This window comes from Zalophus californianus, chromosome 4 (genome assembly GCF_009762305.2).
Source record: "Zalophus californianus isolate mZalCal1 chromosome 4, mZalCal1.pri.v2, whole genome shotgun sequence".
Classification (NCBI taxonomy): domain Eukaryota; kingdom Metazoa; phylum Chordata; class Mammalia; order Carnivora; family Otariidae; genus Zalophus; species Zalophus californianus.
In genome coordinates, this window is record NC_045598.1 from 37,156,223 (window position 1) to 37,182,604 (window position 26,382).

Sequence of the window (26,382 nt, forward strand, 5' to 3'; positions counted from 1 at the left end):
TCGAAGGAAGAAGAGTAATAGAACTGGAGAAAGAAATCGAGGGAGAGGGACATCACCCAGCAGGAACCTGGCCCATGAACTTAGAGGAAGCCCAACTGGCCAGCCCTCCTGGCCCTAGAAACCAGCCACGGAGAACGCTCAAGCGCATCCCGTATGGCCCTTACCAGGAGAGAGAAATGTCTCCACAAGTACGCAAGCTGTGAGTTACAGCCCCTTCCTGAGGCAGCCTGGGAAATGCAGGCATTCATGGGGATGGGGCTACTGGACGTCTGGTCTCCACAGGTACTCTCTGCGCTCCGTGGGGAGGAGAGCGCAGGTGGGGAGGGGGCTTCAAGAGTCACAGCGCAGGCCTCTCTAGGGTGATTCTGGGGGTTTGGAGCCAGCCACTCACTGGAAGTGACTCAGCTATGGTCCATGTACCTGCTCCCTTTCCAACCAGCATCTATGACCTTGTATCATCTTATCAAGGTAGGTAGGAACATGGGCCTTAGGGAACTGAAAGACATGCTTCTTTCAAGTCCCTGCTGTCACCAAGGGAGGAAGAGGAGGAGAAAAAGGGGAAGGAAAGGAGAATATGGGCTCTGAAGCTAGACAGGCCTGAGTTCAAATCCTCACGTCACCTTTGTGACCTTGGGCACATCGCTTTACCACTGCGTCTCCACTTCCTCTCAGGGAGAATCCTGACATAATGCTCAGGTTAAGAGCAATGGCTCTGGAGCTAGACTGCCCAGATTTGAATCCTTGTTTTCCTATTGGCTGTGTGACCTTGGGGAAAGTTACTTAACCTCTCTGTTCCTAATTTCAAGCCCAAAACATGAGGAATAATAAAAGTCTCTGCCTCTTAACATTTGTTGTGGGGACTAAGTTAACAAATGTAAAGGGCTTAGAACAGAGCAGGTGTGTTCACTAAACTGTTGTTACTTCGCTGAGAACTATGCGTGTTTGCAGGTGAAACGGCATGTTTGCTTCTGTCCCTTCACAGGGTTATTGTGAGGTCTAAATGACGTTCTGAGGAGGACTTGGATGGATGTGGATGAACAGGATTTTGCACATGTGTGTCTGGGCATGCATAAATGCATTTTTACAACAGCAGGGTCTAACAGTGCCTTTGCTTCCTTTGTTGTGCTCCCCGATGTCTAGCAGAAGGCCCCAGATATAGCAGGGACGGTCAGTAGACCTTGTCCCTGTGATTCTTCATTGGACAAGGGGATCATACCTGGTCCCTGGCCTTGAGGAGCTCCCAGCCATGGGTACACATGACCAACATACAAGTTGGTCGTAATAAATCTGTAAGAGGACGACGAAAAGGACCAGAGAGAGGATTATGTAAAGTCGAAGGAGAAAAATGTCACTTTCACAACAGGATTCTGGGAAGGTTTGCTGCAGGATGGGGAGGGGCTGTGGGGCAGGGTAGGCTTCAAGCTGTGTTTTGAAGGATACACACAGGGCTTTGGACCCATGGAGGGTTTGGAGGCAAAGGAAGCCATGTGAGCAAAGCAAGCAGGCTGGGAAATGTGTGTGTGTGTGTGTGTGTGTGTGTGTGTGTGTGCACAGACACTCCCGTTTTGTTTTGTTTTCTCCCTTATGGTATAAAGGAAAATAGGAAGGGCCTAGGTTATTGCTTGATACCTAACTTACTGGCTCAGATATGGTGGCATATGATGGTATGGTCTAGAGTCCTGAATTCTGGTCCCAGCTCTGCGCTTACTAAGCTGTGTGAACTTGAGCAAGTCCCTTATCAGGGCCCCAATGTCCTCATTTGTACCATGAGGACCAAGTGATTTCTGAGGGCCCTGAAGCTCCAACACTCTTGAATACCTGATGTCATCTTTTCCATTGTGTTTTTAATTAGTCCCTCTCATCCTCCTGGCCTCAGACCACCCATGAAGAGGCAGGACACAGAGCTCTCCCCAAATTCATCCTTTTCCTGGAGTTCAGACTCTGACCAGGAAGTGGAAAACAGGATTTCCTCTGAGGATGTTCTCTGCGACCCAGACATTTCCGGTTTGGGGAATGGAGAGGAGGAGATAGGGAACATCACCCGTGCTTCCAAACCCTAAAGCCCCTTTTTGTGGGTTTGAGGTTTTCTTCCACGCTGAACTTTGAACTCCTTAAAAACAGGGACTATATAATTCAGAGCTGGAGAAAGACATGTTGGTACCCCTTAGAACAGATATCACTCAACATTTTGGTGGTGAAAACGGAATTCTTTTCCTTTTTAAATTGTGAAATATACTAAGCATTATAAAAAGTAGGGAAATTTCCTTTTCCTCACCTGTGACTGTGCAAATCCTTCAAAATCCTTCAAGGTCTAACTCCAATGCTGTCTCTTGCAGAAGCCTCTCCCTCCTCTGGACTTGCAAACCACTCCTCACACCCTATATTTCTGCATCATTGTTTCATAATCACAGAATGCCAGATAGGCTAACCCTTTACCTCAAAAATTGGGAAGTAAAAGCCTAGTGATAAGAGGTGACGTGCCCAAAGTCATAGAATTTGGGGCAGAGCAACAAGAGGAACCCAACTGTTGCTGACTCAGTGTTCTTTCTACTTGCATATTTTCTCCCTTTGGTTTCCTGACTCCAACTCCCTCCTCCAATGCTGTGCCTCTTTGTATCTCCTTGCTTCCCAGCAAGCTGTTTCCTCTATCAGAAATACCATTTTGTCACCTTCTCTTCCCTATTCTTCCTGCAAGATTCTGGAAAAATGTAGAACTTCCTCAGAAGTACCCCACCTTCCAGCTCCTCTTAATATAGCTTCACATGTTATAGAGTTTTTTCTTTTTTTTTTTAAATTTTATTTATTTATTTGACAGAGAGAGAGAGAGACAGCAAGACCAGGAACACAAGCAGGGGGAGTGGGAGAGGGAGAAGCAGGCTTCCCGTGGAGCAGGGACCCCGATGCGGGGCTCGATCCCAGGACGCCGGGATCATGACCCGAGCCGGAGGCAGACGCTTAATGACTGAGCCACCAAGGTGCCCCATGTTATAGAGTTTTATTATGAGGACTGACCTACCGTACTGCTAATGTTTGCATGTCTGTCTCTGGTTAGACTGAGATCCTACACGGGCAAGTTTGTCCTGTTAATCACCTTATGCTCAGCCTCTAGTTTGAGTGCCCAGCAGAATTAACACTGGATACCTGCTGAATGATTAGGAGTGAAACAGGTGCTGGTGGGGAGAGGAAGAATGGAGGAAGAAGCTGTTGCTGGGCTGGATGCTATGGAAGAACACAAGGCTGATGTCCTGGTTAACTGTAAATGTATGACCTTGAGCCATTTGCACCTTATCTGTCTTTCTCATTATGAGTGAAAGGAGGCTAATGCTGCCTGCCGTACACATTTCAGTCTGGTTTTGGATGTGAGGATTATATGGGGAAGTATGTCAGAAAGCACTTTGAAAAGTGTGAAGCAGTCTGCAAACCTAAGCCACTACCATTAAATTTATTTTGCAGGCACAAAGCCCTCTCAGTTAATCTAGGAGGCTAGGAAAAGTTCTGCCCTCATAACATCTAGAAAATAAAAGCACAGAAAATTCTTTTGTTCGTCTAATTTTCTGGAGCCCATGCAGTAGACCCAGTTGACTACTACGATGTAAAATCATTGAGGCGAACTCTTTAATGTTAACAGAGCTGGGGTTGCCTACTTCAGGACTGTTGAGTAAAAAATAGTAATTTCTGGTCTTGGCTCAAGGGCCAGGGGACTCCTTCTTGGGGCCAAATAAGGCATGACAGCTTGGAGGACAGCACATACTCAAAACAGCATTGACTACAGTATTCGGAATCATTTGTTCAGCTCAAGCTATTTCTTGTAGGAAGCTCTTCCGGAATTCCTCAGGCCTTGGAGAAGTTGTATTTCTCAGTGGCTCAGTAAGAGTTTGGGTTCTGGAATTATACTTGAGCTTACATCTCTGCTAGCAACTTACTTGGGTAAATTATCTCCCTCAGGCTGTTCCCTCGTCTATGACAATGACAATCACCAGCTCGGGTCAGCCAGGACGCTTAAATGAACCAATCAATGCACATGGAGTACTCTGCATAGCACGCTGTGAACACATGGGAAGTCCTAAAAAGATGGAAGCTGTCATGATTCTGCTTCTGTGGCTCCTTACAGTCTAGATCACTCCTTTCAACTTTTCATCTGTCTCATACTGTTGTATGACCGTTTCCAGGGTGTATCTATTTGCCCTAGAGTCTTTACAGCGGGCAAAAGGCAAGGTTTATGTCTAATAAGTCTGCATCTACTTCTGTGCAGCTCAGCACAGTAAGGGTAAGGCAGAGGACAAGTGAGCATAGAGTGATGAGGCAGCAGTGTTCAGAGCTTGAGAAAGGGAACGTTTGGTGAAAGCAGGGATGCCAATTGGCCAGACCTAGATGAATGGGTTTGTTTTCCAGAAGCTGAGGAATGGAAGCTCCATCATTTCTTTATTCCATTTGAAGTAGTACCCATGTATCTATAAATGGTATGCTGCGGGACTGAATGAAAGAAAATAATTCAGACAGATATCACTTGAGAGGCAATCATATCCAAAGTCTCTTAATCCAATTTTTCCAGTACTCATGCTTTGCCTGAAGATGCCTGCAACCTAGCATAGCCATGAATTTACCAAATAACTTCCCACAGTAAAACATTTTTTTTTTGAGAGAGAGAAAGTGTGAGCGTGAGAGCATGTGGGCAGTGGCAAGGGGTGGTGGTATGTGGCGGGGAGGCACAAGGGGATGGAGAGAGAACCTCGAGCAGACTCCACGTGCAGTGCGAAGCCCCACACAGGGCTCGATTTCACCACCCGAAGATCACGATCTGAGCTGAAATTGAGTCAGATGCTCAACCGACTGAGCCACCCCGGTGCCCCCACAGTAAAACATTCTTAGAAAACTTACCAGAGGAGGCTTCAGTGATGGTCCCTCTTCTCTAGACATGCATTTATTTATTTATTTATTTTTAAAGATCTTATTTGTTTGAGAGAGAGAATGAGATAGAGAGCATGAGAGGGTGGAGGTTCAGGGGGAGAAGCAGACTCCCCGCTGAGCGGGGAGCCCAATGCGGGACTTGATCCTGGGACTCCAGGATCATGACCTGAGCCGAAGGCAGTCTCAACCAACTGAGCCACCCAGGCGCCCTAGACATGCATTTAGTAGAAAGAGCCATTTTGTGGAATTACTCTGCAGTCTAAATTCAGTCTCCAAAACTACTTAAGTGTCTTATCATTGGCCTTAAATTAGATGTGGTAACAGAAGGGATGGAATTAGATTTTGCCTAAAAAGCTTCAGGTTGTTTTTATTGAGAGCTTCTTGTTTGGTGTGAAAATGACAGGGTTCCCAGCGATAACAGTATAGTTAATGAGGCTGTCAGTTAATTCACTAGCATTCTCTCAGGTTTTTCAAACACGTGCAATAGAAATTGTGCCCACACTGGCTTCTTGGGTGAGGTATTGAGGGCTAAGGTTAAATACAGCACACTTGAATTGGCGTTGACAATCTAGTGAAGCCTTCAAGTGGGTTTTTACGCTATTTATTATAATAAAGTGCCAAATGATGCCTAAGGAGACAGAGGGAGACACAGACTCATAGTCATTGCCATCTCCGTGTCTTACTTTTCACCGGAAAGAGCAACGCTGTAGGGCAACAGGCAGCGACTGTCCCGGCTCCAGTGGCACCAGCAGAGAGCCGCCAGGTCACTATACTCTGGCTTACAAACTGTGAACTGTTCTATCAGATTATCACCTCAGAAGGCCCAGATGAGTTGGAAAGTATTGAGAGATCCAAAGTCCTCTTCCTTCCAGCTTACATATCAAATTGGATATAAGGCAATGATAGCTTAATTTAACTTCAGCAGAAGAGCTTTCTCTCTCAAGTGAGTGAGGACTTTTTCCAATTATATTTAGAAATAAAATTTTAAAACTTAATTTTTAAGGTGGGGGAAAAAGGGAAGCAACAATAACATCTTGGATGGATCTCAAGGACATTATACTTAGTGAAAACCAACTTCAAAAAGTTACACACCGTGGGCAGGCGCCTGGGTGGCTCAGTTGGTTGGGCGACTGCCTTCGGCTCGGGTCATGATCCTGGAGTCCTGAGATCAAGTCCCGCATCGGGCTCCCTGCTTGGCGGGGAGTCTGCTTCTCCCTCTGACCCTCCCCCCTCTCGTGTGCTCTCTCAAATAAATAAATAAAATCTTTAAAAAAAAAAGTTATACACCGTGATGCCATTTATATTAACATCCTCAAAATGACAACATTCTAGTGATGGAGAACAGACCACTGGCTGTCAGGGATTAGGGCTGGGGGCGGGGGTGCGGATTGTATTTTAAAAGGACAGCCCTAGGGAGGTTCTTTGTGGTGATGGAACAGTTCTGTATGCTGACTGTGGTGGAGGTTATACAAATCTATAAGTGACAAAATTTCATAGAGTTACACACCAAAAAGTAAATAAATGAGTAGATGTAGAAACTTGTGAAACCTGAAAGGTCTGTGGTTTAGTTACTAATATTGTACCCAACATCAATTTCTTGGTTTTGATCATTTGCTATGGTTATGTAAACTACTATAATTGGGGATCGCTGGGTAAAGGGTATACCTGAACTGTGTTATTATTTTTGTAACTTTCTGGGAGTCAAAAAAGATTTTTCAAAACAAGGAGAGAAGGATATGCTATAGAGGAAAACAGTAAATCTAGACATTTTTATTAAGTTCTATTAAAAAATATGAAAACACTTGAAATACTCAAAGTTTATAAAACACATTCATACTCAATCATTTTATTTTGTGATAGCTAGTGCTGTAAGCTAAAAATGTTACATTAACATCAACCCACCAGACTGCAAAAGCTTTACTTCCACAGAATTTAACCAATATGCATCTTAATTAAGAGAACATCTATACTCATTATATAAAAGATCTTAAAGTTATTTTTAAAAATAAAACTTTCCCCTTAAATTCAGTAAGGGTTGATTTAGCTAATTTAGTCAGGGTCATGATAAGTTTATTTTACGTTATTTCAGGTGATGATAGATGCAGAGATGCAACATGCTAGGAAAATGGAGTTACTTTTCACAATTTACAGCATAAAAGAGCAGTTCAGATTCAGAGTTGGATAGTACTGGTTTACCTAAATTTGTCAAAATAACTGATCTCAGGATTTGTTTAAAAAAGATTGCAGGGATGCTGAACAAGCTCTACTTGAACAGAGCACTTCACCCTCCTCTACAAGTGCACCATCTCATAGACCATCAGGTCAACTGCTCAGCTCTTCATAATCAGCAGCTACCAAAAACAGACTGGCCCCTAGAATGCTTAGGCATCCCCAAACTACCAAAGGCTCTGGCTTCCCTAAGTCTCTTCAAGAGACACCCCATCCTCATGGGAGGTGAGTTTAAGGTTTAAAATAATTTTGGCAACTGTCTGAGCTGCTTTACATCTAAGAAGGTGCCTACTGAATTCATACTACTCATTTGCTTTAAAGTTTCAGGTTTCAAACTTTCGGGAAGAATTTGAGTGTCCTTTTCATTTTCTTTCTCAGGATGTTGGGTAAACTCTGCTTTTCCGGTTCGGAGGTTCATTGCAGGACTTGGCTTAAGGTTTTTTAATAAGAAAGCTGGGTTTTCATTCAATTGCTGGGTTGCTTTTGGCTGAACAACTTCATTTGTAATATTTCTCAATACTGGTGTATCTGCGTGGGTGCTCACGGATTCACAGTTATAATGATTAATTATTTCACAGGCATTCCTAGAAGGTTCTTTTTGACAGTCAAATTGTTCAGGTATGGATGTAAGATTTTGATTCAATAAATGTTCACTCTTGCTATCTGTATTGTTTGGAGGCTCCTCTTCATCTTCACTGTTATCACTGCTTTGTATGAGTCCGTATCTCTTCATATATTTTTTGGTTGCAAATGACATGTTGTTTGGTGAAATTAAACTAAGCCCCACTGTGCTTCTGTCTGTATTAATATGGAGAAGGCTAAAAGATGAGTCGCAGTTATTTTGGTTTGATCGAGTGAGAGATAGTTGTGACAGCTGACTTTCATTTAAATATTTCAGAGCTATAGCATTTGCCTCCATGCTCAAATCCACACCGCTGGGGCTTAAGCCACTCATGCCAACATTAGCAAATGACATGTAGTTTAATCCAGAAATCACTGCTTCAGGGCTGATGCATGCCAACACACTGAAAGACACAAAGGAGTAAGCCATCATTTATCTTATTTTGAGCACCAAAATCATGTTATTCCAAATGTATTCCACTCCATGAAAGTAACAAAAGGTCTTCACTTTAAGCTTCATGGTGCTTTTTTAGGTGAGTGCTCAAACATCTAAGACTTAATGATCCAGATACATTCAAGAGATAAATACGATAAATCAGAAGGTAATCCATGATTCAAAGACTGAAAGTGGAATACAAACTAGTTTTCCTAAATTTATACATCAATCATGGTTTTAAGAATAAATACAGCACCCCAAAATATAAAAGCCATTCAATTTTGGTAATAAAACAAAAATAAAATCAAACAGAAAAAACATCTGATGATATAACATTTACAAGCTTTGGTGAGTAGCTCAGAATATTAAATTGTTCACAGTTGAAGAGATTCCATTTGTAATGAGTGAAAGACATCAACCAGTCTCTGGATATGGACTAATGTATCTCTGTATACACTAATTTTCTTTCATTATGAAGATATAATCTTCAACCCACTTTTGATTGGTGTTATCTCATTAACTAATTGACTTGCCTTTTTCCTTAATATCATAAATACAATAATAGCTGCTAATTTTTATTGATGCCTTATTATATCCCAGGCACTCTGCTAAATATTCAGTATCTCATTTAATCCTCACAGAAGACATCTCGGAGATGTTTTCCCTTTCAAATATTCTGACCTCATTCTTCACTCTCCAACACTTCACATTTGTGTCATTTATTGCAGTTCATATATTTAACTCACATTTTTTATTTATCAACTAACTCCTTCATGAAACCCCATGAGGGCAGGGATTTTTAACATACCCCCCCCCCCCGTTCAATATCCTTGGGGGCTAGAAACAGTCCTGGTACATAGGAGGCACTCATTAAATATTTACTAAAGGAATAAAAGAAGTAAGTACTATTATCTTGATTTTACTGTTGAAAAAACTAAGGAAGAGAGATTTTTAACTGCTTTCCCTAACCTGAACAGCTAGGAACTGAAAAGCTGAGACCAGGTCTGCCCTCTTCTCTGGGGCTCTACAACCACTGTTTCACTATACTATATTCAACAATTTGTATTTTGCCATCAGTTTTTCTGTTCCCTAAACTTAGAATCCTTTGTGTACCATTTGTTGTGGTAAACATTATATTCTGGTCAAAAACATTGATAGGACTTTCCATATCACCCGATATGGAGCTGTTCTATATATGCCAGCCACTCCTGCATCCCTACCACCATAAAACCCAAATAACGACCAGGTATTTTCATTCTGAGAAGCACCTGAAATTTTGAAGAAACTATTTCCAACCACTAATGTTCCTGAAACCAGTGATGTCATCACCAACAATGGAACAGTGTGCTCAATAATGTTGCTCTTTAAAACCACCCTGTAATCTTTCCTTAATGTTCTTGGTACTTTCTGCTTTGGAGACCATCTTAATATGATGGAAGAGATACCAATTTATCTAGACATTCTTCTTTTTTTTTTTTAACAATTTTATTTGAGAGTGAGCGAGTGAGAGAGCACAAGCAGGGAGGGCAGCAGAGGGAGAGGGAGAAGCAGGGGAGGCCGATGCAGGGGGCTCGATTCCAGGACCCTGAGATCATGACCTGAGCTGAAGGCAGACGCTTAACCAACTGAGCCACCAAGCACCCCTAGACATTATTCTTTTATGAAATGTTCATAGTGACATTATCTTCTGAATATAAAATCTTTTTCTACTTTGCCTATTTCTTCAAAATTGTAAGCAATTTGCATAGTAAATCAGGATACCTGTACATGTTAAAATATATATATGTATATCTCTAGAGATAATATTAATGTAAATAATGTGGATAGACAAAAAAAACTTCTAGTTCAAACTTAAATATTTAGAAAAAGGTCTAATTTGAATTAGATTTTCTTTTATAGAATAGCTAAAGAATCTATATAAATCCATAAACCAGTCAATATCAGTTTAGAAGGTTCTTCAAGTTTCATTGTTTGTTTGTTTTTTAGATATTATTTATTTGACAGAGAGAGACACAGCGAGAGAGGGAACACAAGCAGAGGCAGAGGGAGAGGGAGAAGCAGGCTTCCCGCCAAGCAGGGAGCCCGATGCGGGGCTCGATCCCAGGACCCTGGGATCATGACCTGAGCCGAAGCCAGACGCTTAACGACTGAGCCACCCAGGCGCCCCTCTTCAAGTTTCATTGTATAACACAGCTCGCTAGTTTCAATATGGGGTTAGGGAAAACAACATGACTTTGAAAACAAAACAAATCAATAATATTCAGAATCAATGCATATAAACACCGGGGTAATTAAAGATGAGAAGCAAAAGGAGGCCATTCCACTAATCAAATCCTAACACCCTTGAGCACAAATATACTATGGTAGAATCTCATTATATGGGCAGTCACAAAAGGATGATGAGAATCCATTTATGTTTGTATATGAGAGTCACAGGCTGACAATCAAGGGAAGCTCAAAAATCATTCCAACTTAAAGATGAAAACCAACCTTAACTTTACTGTCCTGTTTGAATCTCAATTAGTCACCTCCTACTTATCCTACATAGGGTTTTCAACTAATAAGTAGAAAGGAAGAAAGCAACTAAAGAGACTGCTTAAGATCTGTTTTGAATTTGAAAGGAATTGAAAATATGCCTATAGAGGCTGTTGCCAGACACTAAAACCACAATCTCCATCTTCCCTACAATTTCTAGGGTTGTCTAGGACCTTCTTTCATTGCTCTGCTGCCGAATCTCTGCAGTATTCTGGAACAGGAAAGCAGAAAGGAAATCTTTGGGGCACCTGGGTGGCTCAGGTTAAGTGTGTGCCTTCAGCTCAGGTCATGATACCAGGGTCCTGGATCAAGCCCTGCATTGGGCTCCTTCCTCAGTTGGGAGTCTACTTTTCCCTCTCCTCCCCAACCCCCAATGCTCGTATACACTTGCTCTCTCAAGTAAATAAAATCTTAAAACAAAAAAAAAAAAGAAAGAAAGAAAGAAAGGAAATCTTCCTTCCCTTGTCTCAGCTACTTATCTGGTGGGAGGACCTGCTCCTGAAGTCCAGAACTGGAACATGAAATAAGTTTTCAAATAGGTACAATGACAAAGAATAGGTGGTATAGAGAACTAGGGGGAACAGTGTGGACTGTAAGAATTGTACAGTACTTTCTTGGAATACTAAACTAATTTCTAACACTATTTCTACAGGACAATGTACCTTAAATTCTAAACAACTGCCTTATGAACTTTAAGCATACCAGTTACATATCATACTCATATGTGTTAAAAGATAACAAGACCATAAATAGTGACAATAAATACTACAAAGGTGCTAAAAAATAAAGCATTCACTGTAAGCTTCAGTGATGACCCAAACAGTTGGGATTTCACTAATTTAGCAAATGACTCATGGGAGGCCCACCAAATGTGGTAGAAGAAAAGAGGATTCAGAGATATATAAAGCTCATGATCTTGCTGGAAAGACCATCACAAGAACATGCTATAATCTACTAGGAACAAGGTCTTCTGACTAAAAACGTCAATATTCTGGGGAGGGGTCCAGGGAACCTTGACAAAGGAGGTATCATGTGCATTCAGTTTTGAAGGACAGATAAGAGGATCTGGCAGGCAGAAAGGTCAAAAAGAGTATTCCAGGTAAAAGTAACAGCAAAGAACCTTGCAAATACCAATGCTGCGTAAGCTGGAAGTTGGTAGAGAGTGATAGATTATACTGAGTTTAAGACAAACTGTGAAACAATGTGAATTAATTAGGTATTTAGATGGTCTTATGTTTGGAGTATTCTCCTAGCCTAAAATTAATGACAGACAAAATCTGACTTCTATGTGTTAGAAACAGTTTCAGTGTAGTTTCATTTTTAAACCTTTCTTTTTAAAAAGTTTATTGACTGATTGATTGATTGATTGGGGAGTCTGAGGGAGAGAGTCTCAGGTAGACTCCACACTGAAATGGTGCCCAATGGAGAACTTGATCTCATGACCCCGAGATCACAACCTGAGCTGAAAGAGAGTCAGACGGTTACCCAACTGTGCCACCACGTGCCCCAGTTTCATTTTTAATAATATGTAGAACCCATTAATAATCAATAAAACATAAATTAAGAATAGCTTAAGATATTTTTGGTCTAAATTAGCACACATCTTTTAAAAGGCCAATTTTTGGCACTTGGGTGGTGCAGTTGGGCGTCTGGTTCTTGGTTTTGGTTCAGGTCATGATCTCAGGGTCATGAGATCGAGTCCTGCATCAGGCTCCACACTCAGCACAGAGTCTGCTTGTTCTTCTCCCTCCCCTTCGCCCCCCCTAAAATCTTAAAAAGGGCAATTTTAATATGGGGTAATTATAATACAGTACGAAAATACTGCTGTTAGCTACCTCTCCTACGTGCTTCTACAACGAACTGTATCTGTCCTTTTCAAAGGAGGCAACAGATTATATTATAGTTGACTATCTGTGTGTCTTCTCCACTACACTATGAGCTCTGTGAGGGCAAAGATGTCTTCAACAGGTTTTCTTGTATGCCATAATGTCTCTCAGAGCTGGCTCAAAATAGAAGTTCAATATGTATTTATTAAAGTGAAATGAGTGAAAGTACTGGTGAAATAGTAAGACATATAGCTGGTAAGACTGCAAAACCTTACTCTTTCAAAAAGCAATGTAGCAACAGCTTTAACATTTTCCTACCTTTTTGACTTAGCCTTCCCATTTCTGAGTCTCTAAAGAAATAATCCTAAAACTAAAAAAATGCAATCTTTGCAAAAAGATGTTCATCATAGCAACATTTAAAATAGTAAGAAACTGGGGCACCTGACTGGCTCAGTCAGTTAAGCATCTGACTCTTGATCTCAGTGCAGGTGTAGTTCAAGCTAGGCATGGAGCCCACTTAAAAAAAAAAAAAAGTAAGAAACTGGGGTGCCTGGCTGGCTCAGACAGTAGAGCATGTGACTCTTGATCTCAGGGTTGTAAGTTCAAGCTCCACGTTGGGTGTCAAGATTACTTAAAAATGAAAATCTTTAAAAAATAAAAATAAAAAAGTAATTTAAGAAATTGAAACTAACTTCACAAGTTCTTTTCAGTTCTGACAAGAGGAGAAGGGTAAGGTAAACAAATGCTATGTCCCACTTAATGGATTATTATATCCCTATTAAATATGATGCTTAGACAGGGTTACAACAACTTGGAAACATTTCCTAATGTAAAGCTAAAAAAAATTTTGGGTTTTTTTTTGGTAGACACAGCATGGTCAAAACACGTACCACCATGTTTATTAATTAAATAAGCAGTAAGCAATAGAGCAAAACAGTAACAAAACAAAACAACTTTGGAGTTTGGAGTTAGAGAAGAGTAGGTTTAAAATCATAGCTATGGGGCCTTGAGCAAATTGATACTTAATTTCCTTATCTATAAAACAGGAGTAATAGTGTCTACCACACAGATTACTGTTAAGGATTAAATGAAAAATAGTGCATAGGCGATAGTCCAAGATGGTGGAGGAGTAGGAGAACTTAGTTTCATCTGCTCCCAGGAATTCAGCTGGATAGCCATCAAATCACCTGCAAATTCAACCGGTGATCAAAGAAAAGGAGAGCTGCAAATCTACAAATAGAAAAGTGACCACTTTCTGCAAGGTAGGAGGTGCAGAGAAGTGAATCCGAGGTGATATATGGGAGGATAAACCGTAGAGGGGAGGGGGCTTCTGTCAGCCGGCTACCGGCAGGTGATAGGGCACTAAATCAGAACTTTCAGAAGTCTGCTCCGGTGAGGGACATCGGGGCCTGAAAAGTGCTCAGGTGGGTAAACAGGGCGGAATCCTAGGTGGGACAGCATGGTCTCAGGATGACACTGGCTGGGCTCAAAATAAGCATAGAAGACACTACACAATCCCTTTCTAGAAAAATAAAAGAACTAAAAATCTAATCAAGTCAAAATTAAAAAGGCTATTAATGAGATGCAATAAAAAATGGAGGCTCTAACTGCTAGGATAAATGAGGAAGAAAAGAATTAGTGATATAGAAGACAAAATGACAGAGAATAAAGAAGCTGAGAAAAAGAAAGATAAACAAATACCGGATCATGAGGGGAGAATTCAAGAGATAAGTGATACCATAAAGCAAAACAATATTATAACAATTGGAATCCCAAAAGAAGAGGAAAGAGAGAGAGGGGCAGAAGATATATTGGAGCAAATTATAGCTGAGAACTTCCCTAATCTGGGGAAGGAAACAGGCATTCAAGTTCAGGAGGCACAGAGAACACCCTCAAATCAATAAAAAGAGTCAACACCTTGACATAATAGTGAAACTTGCAAATCTCAGAGACAAAGAGAAAATCCTGAAAGCAGCTCAGGACAAGAGGTCTGTAACCCATAAGGGTAGAAACATTAGACTGGCAGTAGGCCTATCCACGGAGACCTGCCAGGCCAGAAAGGAATGACATGATATATTCAGGGTGCTAAATGAGAAAATAAGCAGTCAAGAATACTTTATCCAGTAAGGATGTCATTCAAAATAGGAGGAGAGATAAAAAGCCTCCAGGACAAACAGAAACTAAAAGAATTTGTGATCACTAAACCAGCCTTGCAAGAAATATTAAAGGGGATCCTTTAAGCGAAGAGACAGGCCAAAAGTAACAGAGACCAGAAAGGAATAGAGACAATATACAGAAACAGTGACTTTACAGGTAATACAATGGCACTAAATTCCCAACCTTTGACAGTTACTCTGAATATAAATGGGCTAATTGCCCCAATCAAAAGACACAGGGTACTGGATTAGATAAAAGAGCAAGACGCATCGATATGCTGTCTGTCAGCAAGAGACTCATTTTAGACCCAAAGACACCTCCAGATTTAAAGTAGGGGGTAGAAAACCATTTATCATGCTAATGATATCAAAAGAAAGCTGGGGTAGCAATCCTTATATCAGACAAATTAGATCTTAAACCAAAGACTGTAGTAAGAGATGAGGAAGGACACTATATCATAAAGGGTCTATCCAACAGGAAGATCTAACAATTGTAAATATTTATGCCCCTAACATGGGAGCAGCCAATTATATAAACCAATTAACAAAATTAAAGAAACACACTGATAATAATACAATAAGAAATAGTAGGGGACTTTAACACACCATTCACAGCAATGGACAGATCATCTAAGCAGAATATCAACAAGGAAACAAGGGTTTTGAATGACACACTGGACCAGATGGCCTTCACAGATACGCTCAGAGTATATTCCATCCTAAAGCAACAGAATACACATTCTTCTCGAGTGCACATGGACCATTCTGCAGAACAGATGATATACTGGGTCACATCAGGTCTCAACTGGTACCAAAAGATCGGGATCATTCCCTGCATATTTTCACACCACAGTGCTGGAACTCAATCACAAGAGGAAATTTGGAAAGAACTCAAATACATGGAGGCTAAAGAGCATCCTACTAAAGAACAGGTCAACAAGGAAATTGAAGATTTTTTTTTTTTTAAGTCATGGAAACAAATGAAAATACAACTGTTCAAAACCTTTGGGATGCAGCAAAGGTGGTCCTAGGAGGGAAGTATGTAACAATACAAACTTTTCTCAAGAAATAAGAAAGGTCTCAAAAACACAACCTAACCTTACACCTAAAGGAGCTGGAGAAAGAACAGCAAATAAAGCCTAAACCCAGTGGGAGAAGAGAACTAATAAAGATTAGAGCAGAAATCAATGAAATAGAAACCAAAAGAACAGTAGAACAGATCAAGGAAACTAGGAGCTGGTTCTTTCAAAGAATTAATAAGATCGACAAACGCCTGGCCAGACTTAATTAAAAAGAAAAGAGAAAGGACCAAAATAAATAAAATCATGAATGAAAGGGGCAAAATCACAACCAACACCAAAGAAATACAATTATAAGAACATATGATGAGCAGCTATTATGCCAACAAATTAGGCAATCTGGAAGAAATGGATGCATTCCTAGAGATGTATAAACTCCCAAAACTGAAACAGGAAGAAATAGAAAACCTGAACAGACCCATAATCAGCAAGGAAACTGAAGCAGCAATCAAAAATCTGCCAACAAATAAGAGCCCAGGGCTGGATGGCTTCCCAGGGGAATTCTGCCAAGCATTTAAAGAAGAATTAATACTTACTCTTCTGAAGCTGTTTCAAAAAGTAGAAATGAAAGGAAAACTTTCAAACTCTTTCTATGAGGCCAGCATTACCTTGATCCCAAAACCAAAGACCTTACCAAAAAGGAGTATGACAGAACAATATCCCTGATGAACATGGATGCAAAAATTCTTACCAAAATACTAGCCAATAGGATCCAACAGTACATTAAAAGGATTATTCACAACCAGGTGGGATTTATTCCTGGGTTGCAAGGGTGGTTCAACATCCGCAAATCAATCAATGTGATACAATACATAAATAAAAGGACAAGAACCCTATGATCCTTCCAACAGATGCAGAAAAAGCATTCGACAAAGTACAGCATCCTTTCCTGATTAAAACTCTTCATAGTGTAGGGATAGAGGGAACATACCTCAGTATCATAAAAGCCATCTATGAAAAGTCCACAGTGCATATCATTCTCAATAGGGCAAAACAGAGTTTTCCCCCTAAGATCAGGAACATGGCAGGGATGTCCACTATCACCATTGCTATTCAACATAGTACTAGAAGTCCTAGCTTCAGCAATCAGACAACAAAAAGAAACAAAAGGCATCTGAATCAGCAAAGAAGTCAAACTCTCACTCTTTGCAGATGACATGATACTCTATGTGGAAAATCCAAAACTCCACCCCTAGAACTCATTCAGGAATTCAGCAAAGTGGCAGGATATAAAATCAATGCACAGAAATCAGTTGCATTTCTATACACCAATGGTGAGAGAGAAGAAAGAGAAATTAAGGAGTCGATCCCATTTACAATTGCCCAAAACCTAAGATACCTAGGAATAAACCTAACCAAAGAGACAAAGGATTGTACTAGAACACTCAGGAAAGAAACTGAGGAAGACAAAATGAAATGGGAAAACGTTCCATGTTCATGGATTGGAAGAACAAATATCATTAAAATGTCTATGCTACCTAGAGCAATCTACACATTCAATGCAATCCCTATCAAAATACCATCAACTTTTTTCATAGAGCTGGAACAAATAATCCTAAAATCTGTATGGAATCACAACAGACCCCGAACAGCCCAAGCAATTCTGAAAAAGAAAGCCAAAACCGGTGGCATCACAGTTCTGGACTGGAGGCATCACGATTCCGGATTTCAAGCTCTATTACAAAGCTGTCATCATCAAGACAGTATGGTACTGGCACAAAAAAGAGACACACAGATCAATGGAATAGAAAAGAGAACCCAGAAATGGACCCACAACTATATGGTCAACTAATCCTTGAAAAAGTAATAAAGACTATCTGATGGAAAAGACAGTCTCTTCAACAAATGGTGTTGGGAAAACTGGATTGCAACATGCAGAAGAATGAAACTGGACCACTTTCTTACACCATACACAAAAAGAAATTCAAAATGGATGAAAAACCTACATGTGAGGCAGGAATCCATCAAAATCCTAGAGGAGAACACAGGCAGCAACCTCTTTGACCTTGGCCACAGTAACTTCTTGCTAGACCCATCTCCAAAGGCAAGGGAAACAAAGGCAAAAAGGAACTACTGGGACCTCATCAAGATAAAAAGCTTTTGCACAGCAAAGAAAAAAGTTAACCATCTGACTCTGGCTCAGGTCATGATCCCAGAGTCCTGGGATCGAGCCCCGCACTGGGCTCCCTGCTCACAGGGGAGTCTACTTCTCCCTCTGCCCCTTCCCCTGCTCATGCTCTCTCTCTCTCTAATAAATAAAAATAAAATCTAAAAACAAAATAATTTTAGATAAAGAATAAAAGGAAAAACAAAAGTAAAGCTTTCATAATAAATGAGTTTGGTATGGATACAGTTTTTTCCTATATTTTACAAAGTAAGTTTATATTACCTTGACAATGAAAACAAAACAAATAGCAAACTCTATTTCCAAAGCTCTACAATATTTTATACAACTTATACCGTATAATATGACTTAAAAAATTTTTTTTCATATGAAGATATAGCTATGTTACTGTTAGGTTTTTGCCAGCCTACCCCTCTATGGAAATACTTAATTTAATATATTGCTTTGAACTGAAAACAATTTTTTTTCATATTGGCTTTCACTTCCTTGAGAAAATTATCTTATACGAAGTTAAAATCCTATCTATGAACGTATATCCATGAGTTTTTCAATTTTAAAAATGGATAAAGATCACAATATTAAAATGCTTAAAGAAAACATTTCTTAAATTGTATATATAGTAAAACTGCAACTGTTTCTTAAAAAGCTGATTTTCTTCAGATGTTGTAAGTTCAATGACATTTTCTTCATTTTCTAAAACACCAACCCTGAGCATGTATACTTTTCATAGTATAAATTTATAATGTAAATTATTATTTAAATAAAGAACAGAATAATCCTGATTAAAACAATGACTACCCCACACTGATAAATCAAAAAGACTTTACTTTCCATTTCATTCTAAAGCATCTAAAATACCAATCAAGTTCATTATATACTAGAAATTTATTATTTCCAATGTATCACTGTAAAGACATTAAAACTGGGTAACCACTCTGAAGAAATAATTACTTAAAATCTTCCCCCCCACCCCCGGCAAAGGCACCACACCAAAATACACTGTTCCACACAGATAGCAGGGTGATTTGTATATTCCAACATGCATTACGTAGCCGCCATCTCACAGTATTTAGATAAAACCTTCAAAAATGCTAGCCTTAACTCTCTTACACTGTTGGTAGGAATGTGAATTGGTACAACTATTTTGGCTGGCAATGGCAGCAACTACCAAAACTTTAAATGCACATATCCTTTGATCCTGCCTACTTCTAAGAGTTTATCCAACAAATATACAAATTCCTATAGAATTATGTTTACTTAGCATTGTTTGAGATAAGAAATAAGAGATTCAGCCTAAAAGTCCATTAACAGAGGACAGGTTCACTATCTGATAGTATATGGGTACAACAGAATATTATGCAGCTGTTTAAATGCATGCAAAAGAACTGCATATACATATAAATAAAAGACATAATTTTAAGCAAACAAAACAAAAGAAATAAATTGCAATACTCTTCAAACCCACATACACTTGAACATGCATGGAACAATTCTACAGAATACAAAAGAAACAGTTAAGAGAAGTAACCTTGGGGGGAGGTCAGATTGAGGAATTTGGGGAGTTGGAACTTTTACATTTTACCTGATATTCTTGTGTGTTATTTAATACTTTCTTAAATCATGAGACTGTATTACTTTTACAACTAGAAAACAATAAAAATAATTAACAGGAAACATGCTAATCTTAATATAATTTGCAGATTTTAAAAACAAGTATGTGCTAAATCATCTTTGATGAAGAGGAATCTGAACAGAAGAACATGGCTAATTGTAATTGGTAAGCAAAAAGTAAGCTTTGTAGGACTATACTGTTCAAAACACATTCCTAAGGAAAGGAATGTTTTTGCCTTTTAGATGGTACAACTGCATAACTGAATATCCAGTAGCTGACACAGACCCTATCACCTCCAGGAAGACCTTCCAAACACCAGAAATGAGTAAGAGTCCATTTCTTTCTCCAAGACTCCCAGAGCATTTTGTTGGCATCTTCACCCAACACCCCACAATATCTCTTATGTATGTAAAACCCACTCTTCTACTATAGGGTAGAGATGGTTTGTTATCACACACATAGTAGGCCCTGAATAAATGATGAATCAACTGAATTGAGTGGCAAGCTTATACCTTTTTCTCATAAGATTGCTGCAATACACCTAAATTTTTTTCATCTTTTTTAAAAAATGTATTTATTTGTCAGAGTGAGAGAGAGAGAGCATGCCCAAGCAGGGGGAGAAGCAGGCTCCCTAAGCAAGGAGCCTGATGTGGGACTCAGTCTTAGGACCCTGAGATCATGAACTGAGCCAAAGAGAGATGTTTAACAGACTGAGCCACCCAGGCGTCCCCTAAAATTTTTTCATCTTTTAAAACAAGCTTTATTACACAACTATATGATGCATCTAATCGATTACTTGACAAAACAGGAGAGACTATCCGATGGAAAAGACAGTCTCTTCAATGAAAGGTGTTAGGAAAACTGGATAGCAACATGCAGAAGAATGAAGTTGGACCACTTTCTTACACCATATGCAAAAAAATAAATTCAAGATGGATGAAAGACCTAAATGTGGGACAGGAAACCATTGAAATCCTAGAGAACACAGGAAGAAACCTCTTTGACCTCAGCCATAGCAACTTCTTACTAGACACGTCACCATAGGCAAGAGAAACAAAAGCAAAAATGAACTATTGGGACTTCATCAAGATAAAAAGCTTCTGCACGGTGAAGGAAACAATCAACAAAACTAAAAGGCAGCCTACGGAATGGGAGAAGGTATCTGCAGATGACATATCTGATAAAGGGTTAGCATCCAAAATCTATAAAGAACTTATCAAACTCAACATCCAAAAAACAAATAACCCACTTAAGAAATGGGCAGAAGACATGAACAGACACTGTTCCAAAAAAGACATCTAGATTGCTAAAGACACATGAAAAGATGCTCAACAATAATACTCATCAGGGAAATACAAATCAAAACCAGGATGAGATACCACCTCACACCTGTCAGAATGGCTAAAATTAACAACACAAGAAACAACAGGTATACTGTTGGTGGGAATGCAAACTGGTATAGCACTGGTGCAGCCCCTCTGGAGAACGGTTTGGAGGTTCCTCAAAATGTTAAAAATAGAACTACTCTACGATCCAGTAATTGCACTACTAGTTATTTACCTAACAGATACAAAAATACAGATTCGAAGGGGTATGTGCACCCTGATGTTTATAGCAGCATTATCAACAATAGCCAAATTATGGAGCCCAAAGGTCCACTGACCGATGAAATGGATAAAAATGTGGTATATATATATAAAGTGGAACATTACTCAGCCATCAAAAAGAATTAAATCTTGCCATTTGCAACGATGTGGATGGAGCTAGAATGTATTATGCTAAACGAAATAAGTCAGATAAAGACAAATACCATGATTTTACTCATATGTGGAATTTAAGAAATAAACAAACATAGGGGGAAAAAGAAAAAAGGGAAACAAACCATAAGAGACTCTTAGAGAAGAAACAGGGTTGATGGAGGGAGGTGGGTGGGAAATGGACTAAATGAGTGATGGATATTAAGGAGGGCATTTGTTATGATGAGCACTAGGTATTGTTTGTAAGTTATAATCACTGAATTCTACTCCAGAAACCAATATTGCACTGTATGTTAATTAACTAGAATTTAAATAAAAATTTGAAAATAAGTAAACAAATGAAACAAATTTGAAAGTTACCTGGCGTGATCCACTTTATGTACATTTTTATTCACTTTAGTGGGAGAGTCAATTTTTACTCCAAGGCTTCTGAGTTGTTTAAGAGTTGCATTAAGAACACAATCTTTGTCTACCAGACCTGAATCACTTTTTTTTTTCTTTCTATGGTAAACATTTTGTGTTCTGGTGCATTCATGGCTAATAATTACTGCTTTGGTAGATGGCTGCTCATTTTCTTTGGAGGAGTTATTCAGTAGGTGGTTCACTTGACTCTGATGAAAAGAAAAAAGATATACTTGAAAAACCACTATTAACAATCTTAGGAAACAAAAATGTAAATAGCAGCTTAAGTAAGGCCGGGGAAAAGCAAAATAATATCTAGCCAAATTCTATAAAGAATCAAGTATATTTGGAAGTTTTTTATATTATGGGGCTTTTATAAAGGAAGCCCATCTCAACGAATGATTTCACCAGACCCTAGAGGAAATTTAGTGTTCACAACTTGTTCATTTTAAAACTAACAGATTTAAAATCATTTGAGTAATATTTCAAGTGTTTTCAAGGGTTTATAGTAACTATAAACAAAAGTTTTAAATCATGCTTTCATGTGAAAAATCGTAATGTTTCAGAGTTATAAATTAGATTTTTATGTTACTTTCAGAATTTGACTCCTCTCTTTTCTCCCTCTGAATGAGAATGACCCGTGATACTACCTCTGCCTTCCTAACATTAGAGCCCATTTCATTCCCTGAGCACACAGCTATTAGCACGAGTATAGGACCCAGCAGGCAAATATCAATTACGTGTTCACTGATGAATACTTAGGGCCCTATGAAGTATGGAGAATTCAGGTGTTCCAAAGTCTACAGTTTGGATGGAAGTGACAGGGTCATTCAACTTCAAGTTCAAGTCTTAGTTTACATTCTAATTTTTCCAAGATGACTAGATGACTATTTCCATCATCCAGAATTATTCCATGCTGCCTTTGCTTACAGAACTTCTCAACCTATCCTATAATTGTTTGCTACTGGTATCTATGTGCTATTTCCCCTAGGTTCTTGAGAGCAGAGACTATCATATTTATCTTTGTATTATTCACTTAGCTCACTTTGTTTTTTCTTTAAGATTTATTTATTCGAGAGACAGAGTGAGATGGGCGGAGGTGGTAAACGGGAAGGCAGAAGGAGAGAATCCACAAGGAGACTCCCGGCTGAGTGCAGAGCCCCCTGCAAGGCTCGATCTCATGACCCATGAGATCACGATCTGAGCTGAAACCAAGAGTTGGATGCTTAACGGACTGAGCCACCCAGGTGCCCCTTTACTTAGTACACTTTCTTAGATTAAGCTAAGTATTCAGTAAAAATCTGCTTACCTGAATGCAATATTACCATAGATATTCTCCTACTTTCCAATTTTCAAACTTCTGTAAACTGTTCCTTATTTTTTCTGGTACTTACTTTGTTTTGTTTTGTTTTGAAGATTTTCCCCTGGCTATCTAAGTATCTGATGACTGGCATGCTTATACAAAATTTAGGTTATCATAATCATGAAAAGCTAAAAGAAATAAATTATGTGTCATTAATTTGGGGAAAATCTTTTTATATCAAGGTCCCAATCAGTTTAAAGATAGGAGAGCCTTAACTAGTCTACCCTAAACTAAATAATCATCTCAGAAAAGATGAAATGTATTACATTTTCTTACCAATAAATCCTGGTATATTTTCTGATTATCTGATGGTTGATGAGGCAAGGGTTGCATTACTTGCTCAATTTTTGGTTCCCCTGATGTTACAGAGTTGTTACTGGCACCCTCTGTTGGTCCACTCTGTAAGCACATGCTTACATTTTCTGCCAGCTCGGAATTCGGAAAGAACACAGGCACATCAGGTTCTTTTCTCACAATTGGAGAAGAGCTGCTTGAAAGGATATAAGTAATATGTCAGTTATCAATATGCCTTTAACATATATTTAAAGTGCAGTAACTTGGAAATAAAAGGATAAGACTCAAACAGCACTCTGGTTTGTATTTTCAGCTCTCATCCTGATAGGCTGTACATAAACCAAAACATAACACCTTTTTAAGTCATGTTATTTATATTCAGACTTTTTTTTTTAAGATTTTTATTTATTTATTTGAGAGAGAGAGACAGAGATATGGACAGAGAGCACAAGCTGGGAGGAAAAAGTGCTCAGCAGGGAGCCACCCAGGTGCCCCAGACAACTTTTTTTTTGAAAGCTGGCAAACAACCTGTTGATTTCTCCTGAACTTGATGCAAGTATCTAAAAATTTTAAATATATTATTTGTTTACTTTAAGTTTTGAAATATAGTTAAGATCCCTGGCAAGGGGTGCCTGGGTAACTCAGCTGGTTAAGCGTCTGCCTTCGGCTCAGGTCATGATCCCAGAGTCCTGGGACTGAGCCCCGCATAGGCTCTCTGCTCAGTGGGGAGGCTTGTTTCCCTCTGCCTGTGGCTTCCCTTGCTTGTACTCTCTAGCAAGAGAACCACCTACTGAAAAAATAAGGAACAGTTTGCAGAAGTTTGAAAATTGGAAAGTAGGAGAATATCTATTTATTCCCCCACTCTCCCTCTGCCTGTGGTTTCCCTTGCTTGTACTCTCACGCTTGCTCTGTCAAATAAATAAATTCTTAAAAAGAAAAAAAAAAAAGATCCCTGGCAAGTAAGAGTTCATAAGGTGCCATAAGGTGCCATTTATAATCACATTACATATTTGGTAGTATTTCTTTCCTTCTTTATGCTCTTACATATTTTTCAAATTTTATACAATGAGCATTTATTACTTTCAAAACTTAGCATATAAATACATATTTTAAAACTTACTATGGAAAGGAATATTAAAAAACATTTCTTACAAGAATAATGTGGCTATTGTAGAGAAAGGTAATAATAAATATTAGCTAGCAGAAAGCTTATTACAGGCCAGGCATTGTTTTAAGTGCATCCTCTTACAAAATCCTTAGCAAAAAGACATGTAAGATAGATACTACAATATCATGCCTATTTGACAGATGAGGCACAGAGAGGTGAGCTAACTGCTCAAAATTATACCAAATATGAAAAAAAATAAAACTCATAGTTGTTTTTTTTTTAAGATTTTATTGAGAGAGAGAGATAGCAAGAATGGGGTTAGGAGAGAGGGAGAGAGAGAAGCAGACTGCCCCCTCAGCAGGGAGCCCAACATGGGGCTCAATCCCAGGACCTGAGGTCATGACCTGAGCTGAAGGCAGATGCTTACCCGACTGAGCCATCCAGGCACCCCTCGTACATAGTTTAATACCTAGAGAAACTATTAACATTTTAGAGTACTTCCATCTATACTTTTTTTTTTACAGGTAGTATTTTCTCTGAAAAACTATACCATACCAAAGGTAGTTTTGGAGGCTGCTTTTTAAAACCTAACATTATATATCATAAGTATCTTTTCATTTCACTAAATATGCTTAAAAACAAGTTTTGTTACATAGTATTTCATTTTTTAAAAAAAATTTTTATTTATTTGACAGAGAGAGAGAGACAGCCAGAGAGGGAACACAAGCAGGGGGAGCAGGAGAGGGAGAAGCAGGCTTCCTGCAGAGCAGGGACCCCAACACAGGGCTCGATCCTAGGACCCTGGGATCGTGACCTGAGCCGAAGGCAGGTGCTTAACAACTGAACTACCTAGGCATCCCGTATTTCATTTTATAGGTACAATTTTTCTAACCATACATCTCTTCTTTAAAACTCAGCCTATTTCCAATTTTTCCCATATTGCTTAATATTTTTTTAGGGGGGGGCAGGGGCAGAGACAGAATCTTAAGTAGGCTCCACGCCCAGTGTGGAAACTGATGCAGTACTCGATCTCACAACCCTGAGATCAAGACCTGAGCTGAAATCAAGAGTCGGACGCTTAACCAACTTGAGCCACCCATGTGCCCCCCACACTGCTTAATTTTAACTTGATATGAAGTACCCAGTACTCACTGGGTATATGATAAGCTCAGTAAATATTAGCTGAAATGGATATTTGTAAAATACCAGTTAGGATATAATTCTAAGAAAAAAATCAATAAATTTGACCACATAAAAATTTTTACATGGCAAAAAACATCAAAGTCAAAAAACAACTGACAAACTGGAAAGTATTCACAACATATACTACAAAGAGCTAACATCTCTAATATATAAGAACACTTAAAAATTAGAGGACAAAGGACCTAAAATTCTAGCAGAAAAATGCTGAGAGACATAAACTGACAATTTAAAAAAATATGGAAATAACTCTCAACATGAAGAAGTGATCCAACTCATGCATAATTTTTAAAATGAAAATTAAAACACCACCAATACCATTTATCACCTATTAGACTGGAAAAAAATTTTTTAAATATGGCAACATATTTTGTTGGCACAGCTGTGGGAAAACAGGTAATCTTATTCATTGCTGCTGAGACCACAAACTGGTATAACCTTCTGCAGGGAAACTTGGTAATGCTTAACAAAATTACACATGCACTTAACTTTGGATGCAAAAATCCCACTTCTAAAACTTAAAAAATACACATGCCACCAGGTAATCACTGTAGCAATGATTGTAATTGAAAAATACTGGGAACAGTCTATTTTTTTTTAATTTAAGTTTTATTTAATTATTTGAGAGAGAGAGAAAGCACAAGCAATGGGGAGAGGCAGAGGGAGAGGGAAAAGCAGGGCTCAATCTCAGGATCCGGGACCCTGGGATCATGACCTGAGCCGAAGGCAGA

General features: G+C 39.1%; 1 protein-coding gene across 14 annotated transcripts in view; it reads right to left on the reverse strand.

Annotated features, from left to right (window-relative positions):
- Positions 1 to 6,660: 6,660 nt before the first annotated feature.
- Positions 6,661 to 26,382, reverse strand: part of STIL (STIL centriolar assembly protein) — a 73,094-nt gene continuing 53,372 nt past the window's right edge. For 13 of the 14 annotated variants that reach the window (XM_027581824.2, XM_027581790.2, XM_027581807.2 and 10 more), the window contains 3 exons: positions 23,326 to 23,539; positions 21,645 to 21,895; positions 6,661 to 8,162 (listed from right to left, as the gene is read on the reverse strand). In XM_027581824.2, coding sequence (XP_027437625.1) covers positions 7,376 to 8,162; positions 21,645 to 21,895; positions 23,326 to 23,539 — 1,252 coding nt within the window. In that variant the 3' untranslated portion in view covers positions 6,661 to 7,375. The remainder of the gene's footprint in view (positions 8,163 to 21,644; positions 21,896 to 23,325; positions 23,540 to 26,382) is intronic. The other variant, XM_027581793.2, reaches the window with a different exon arrangement.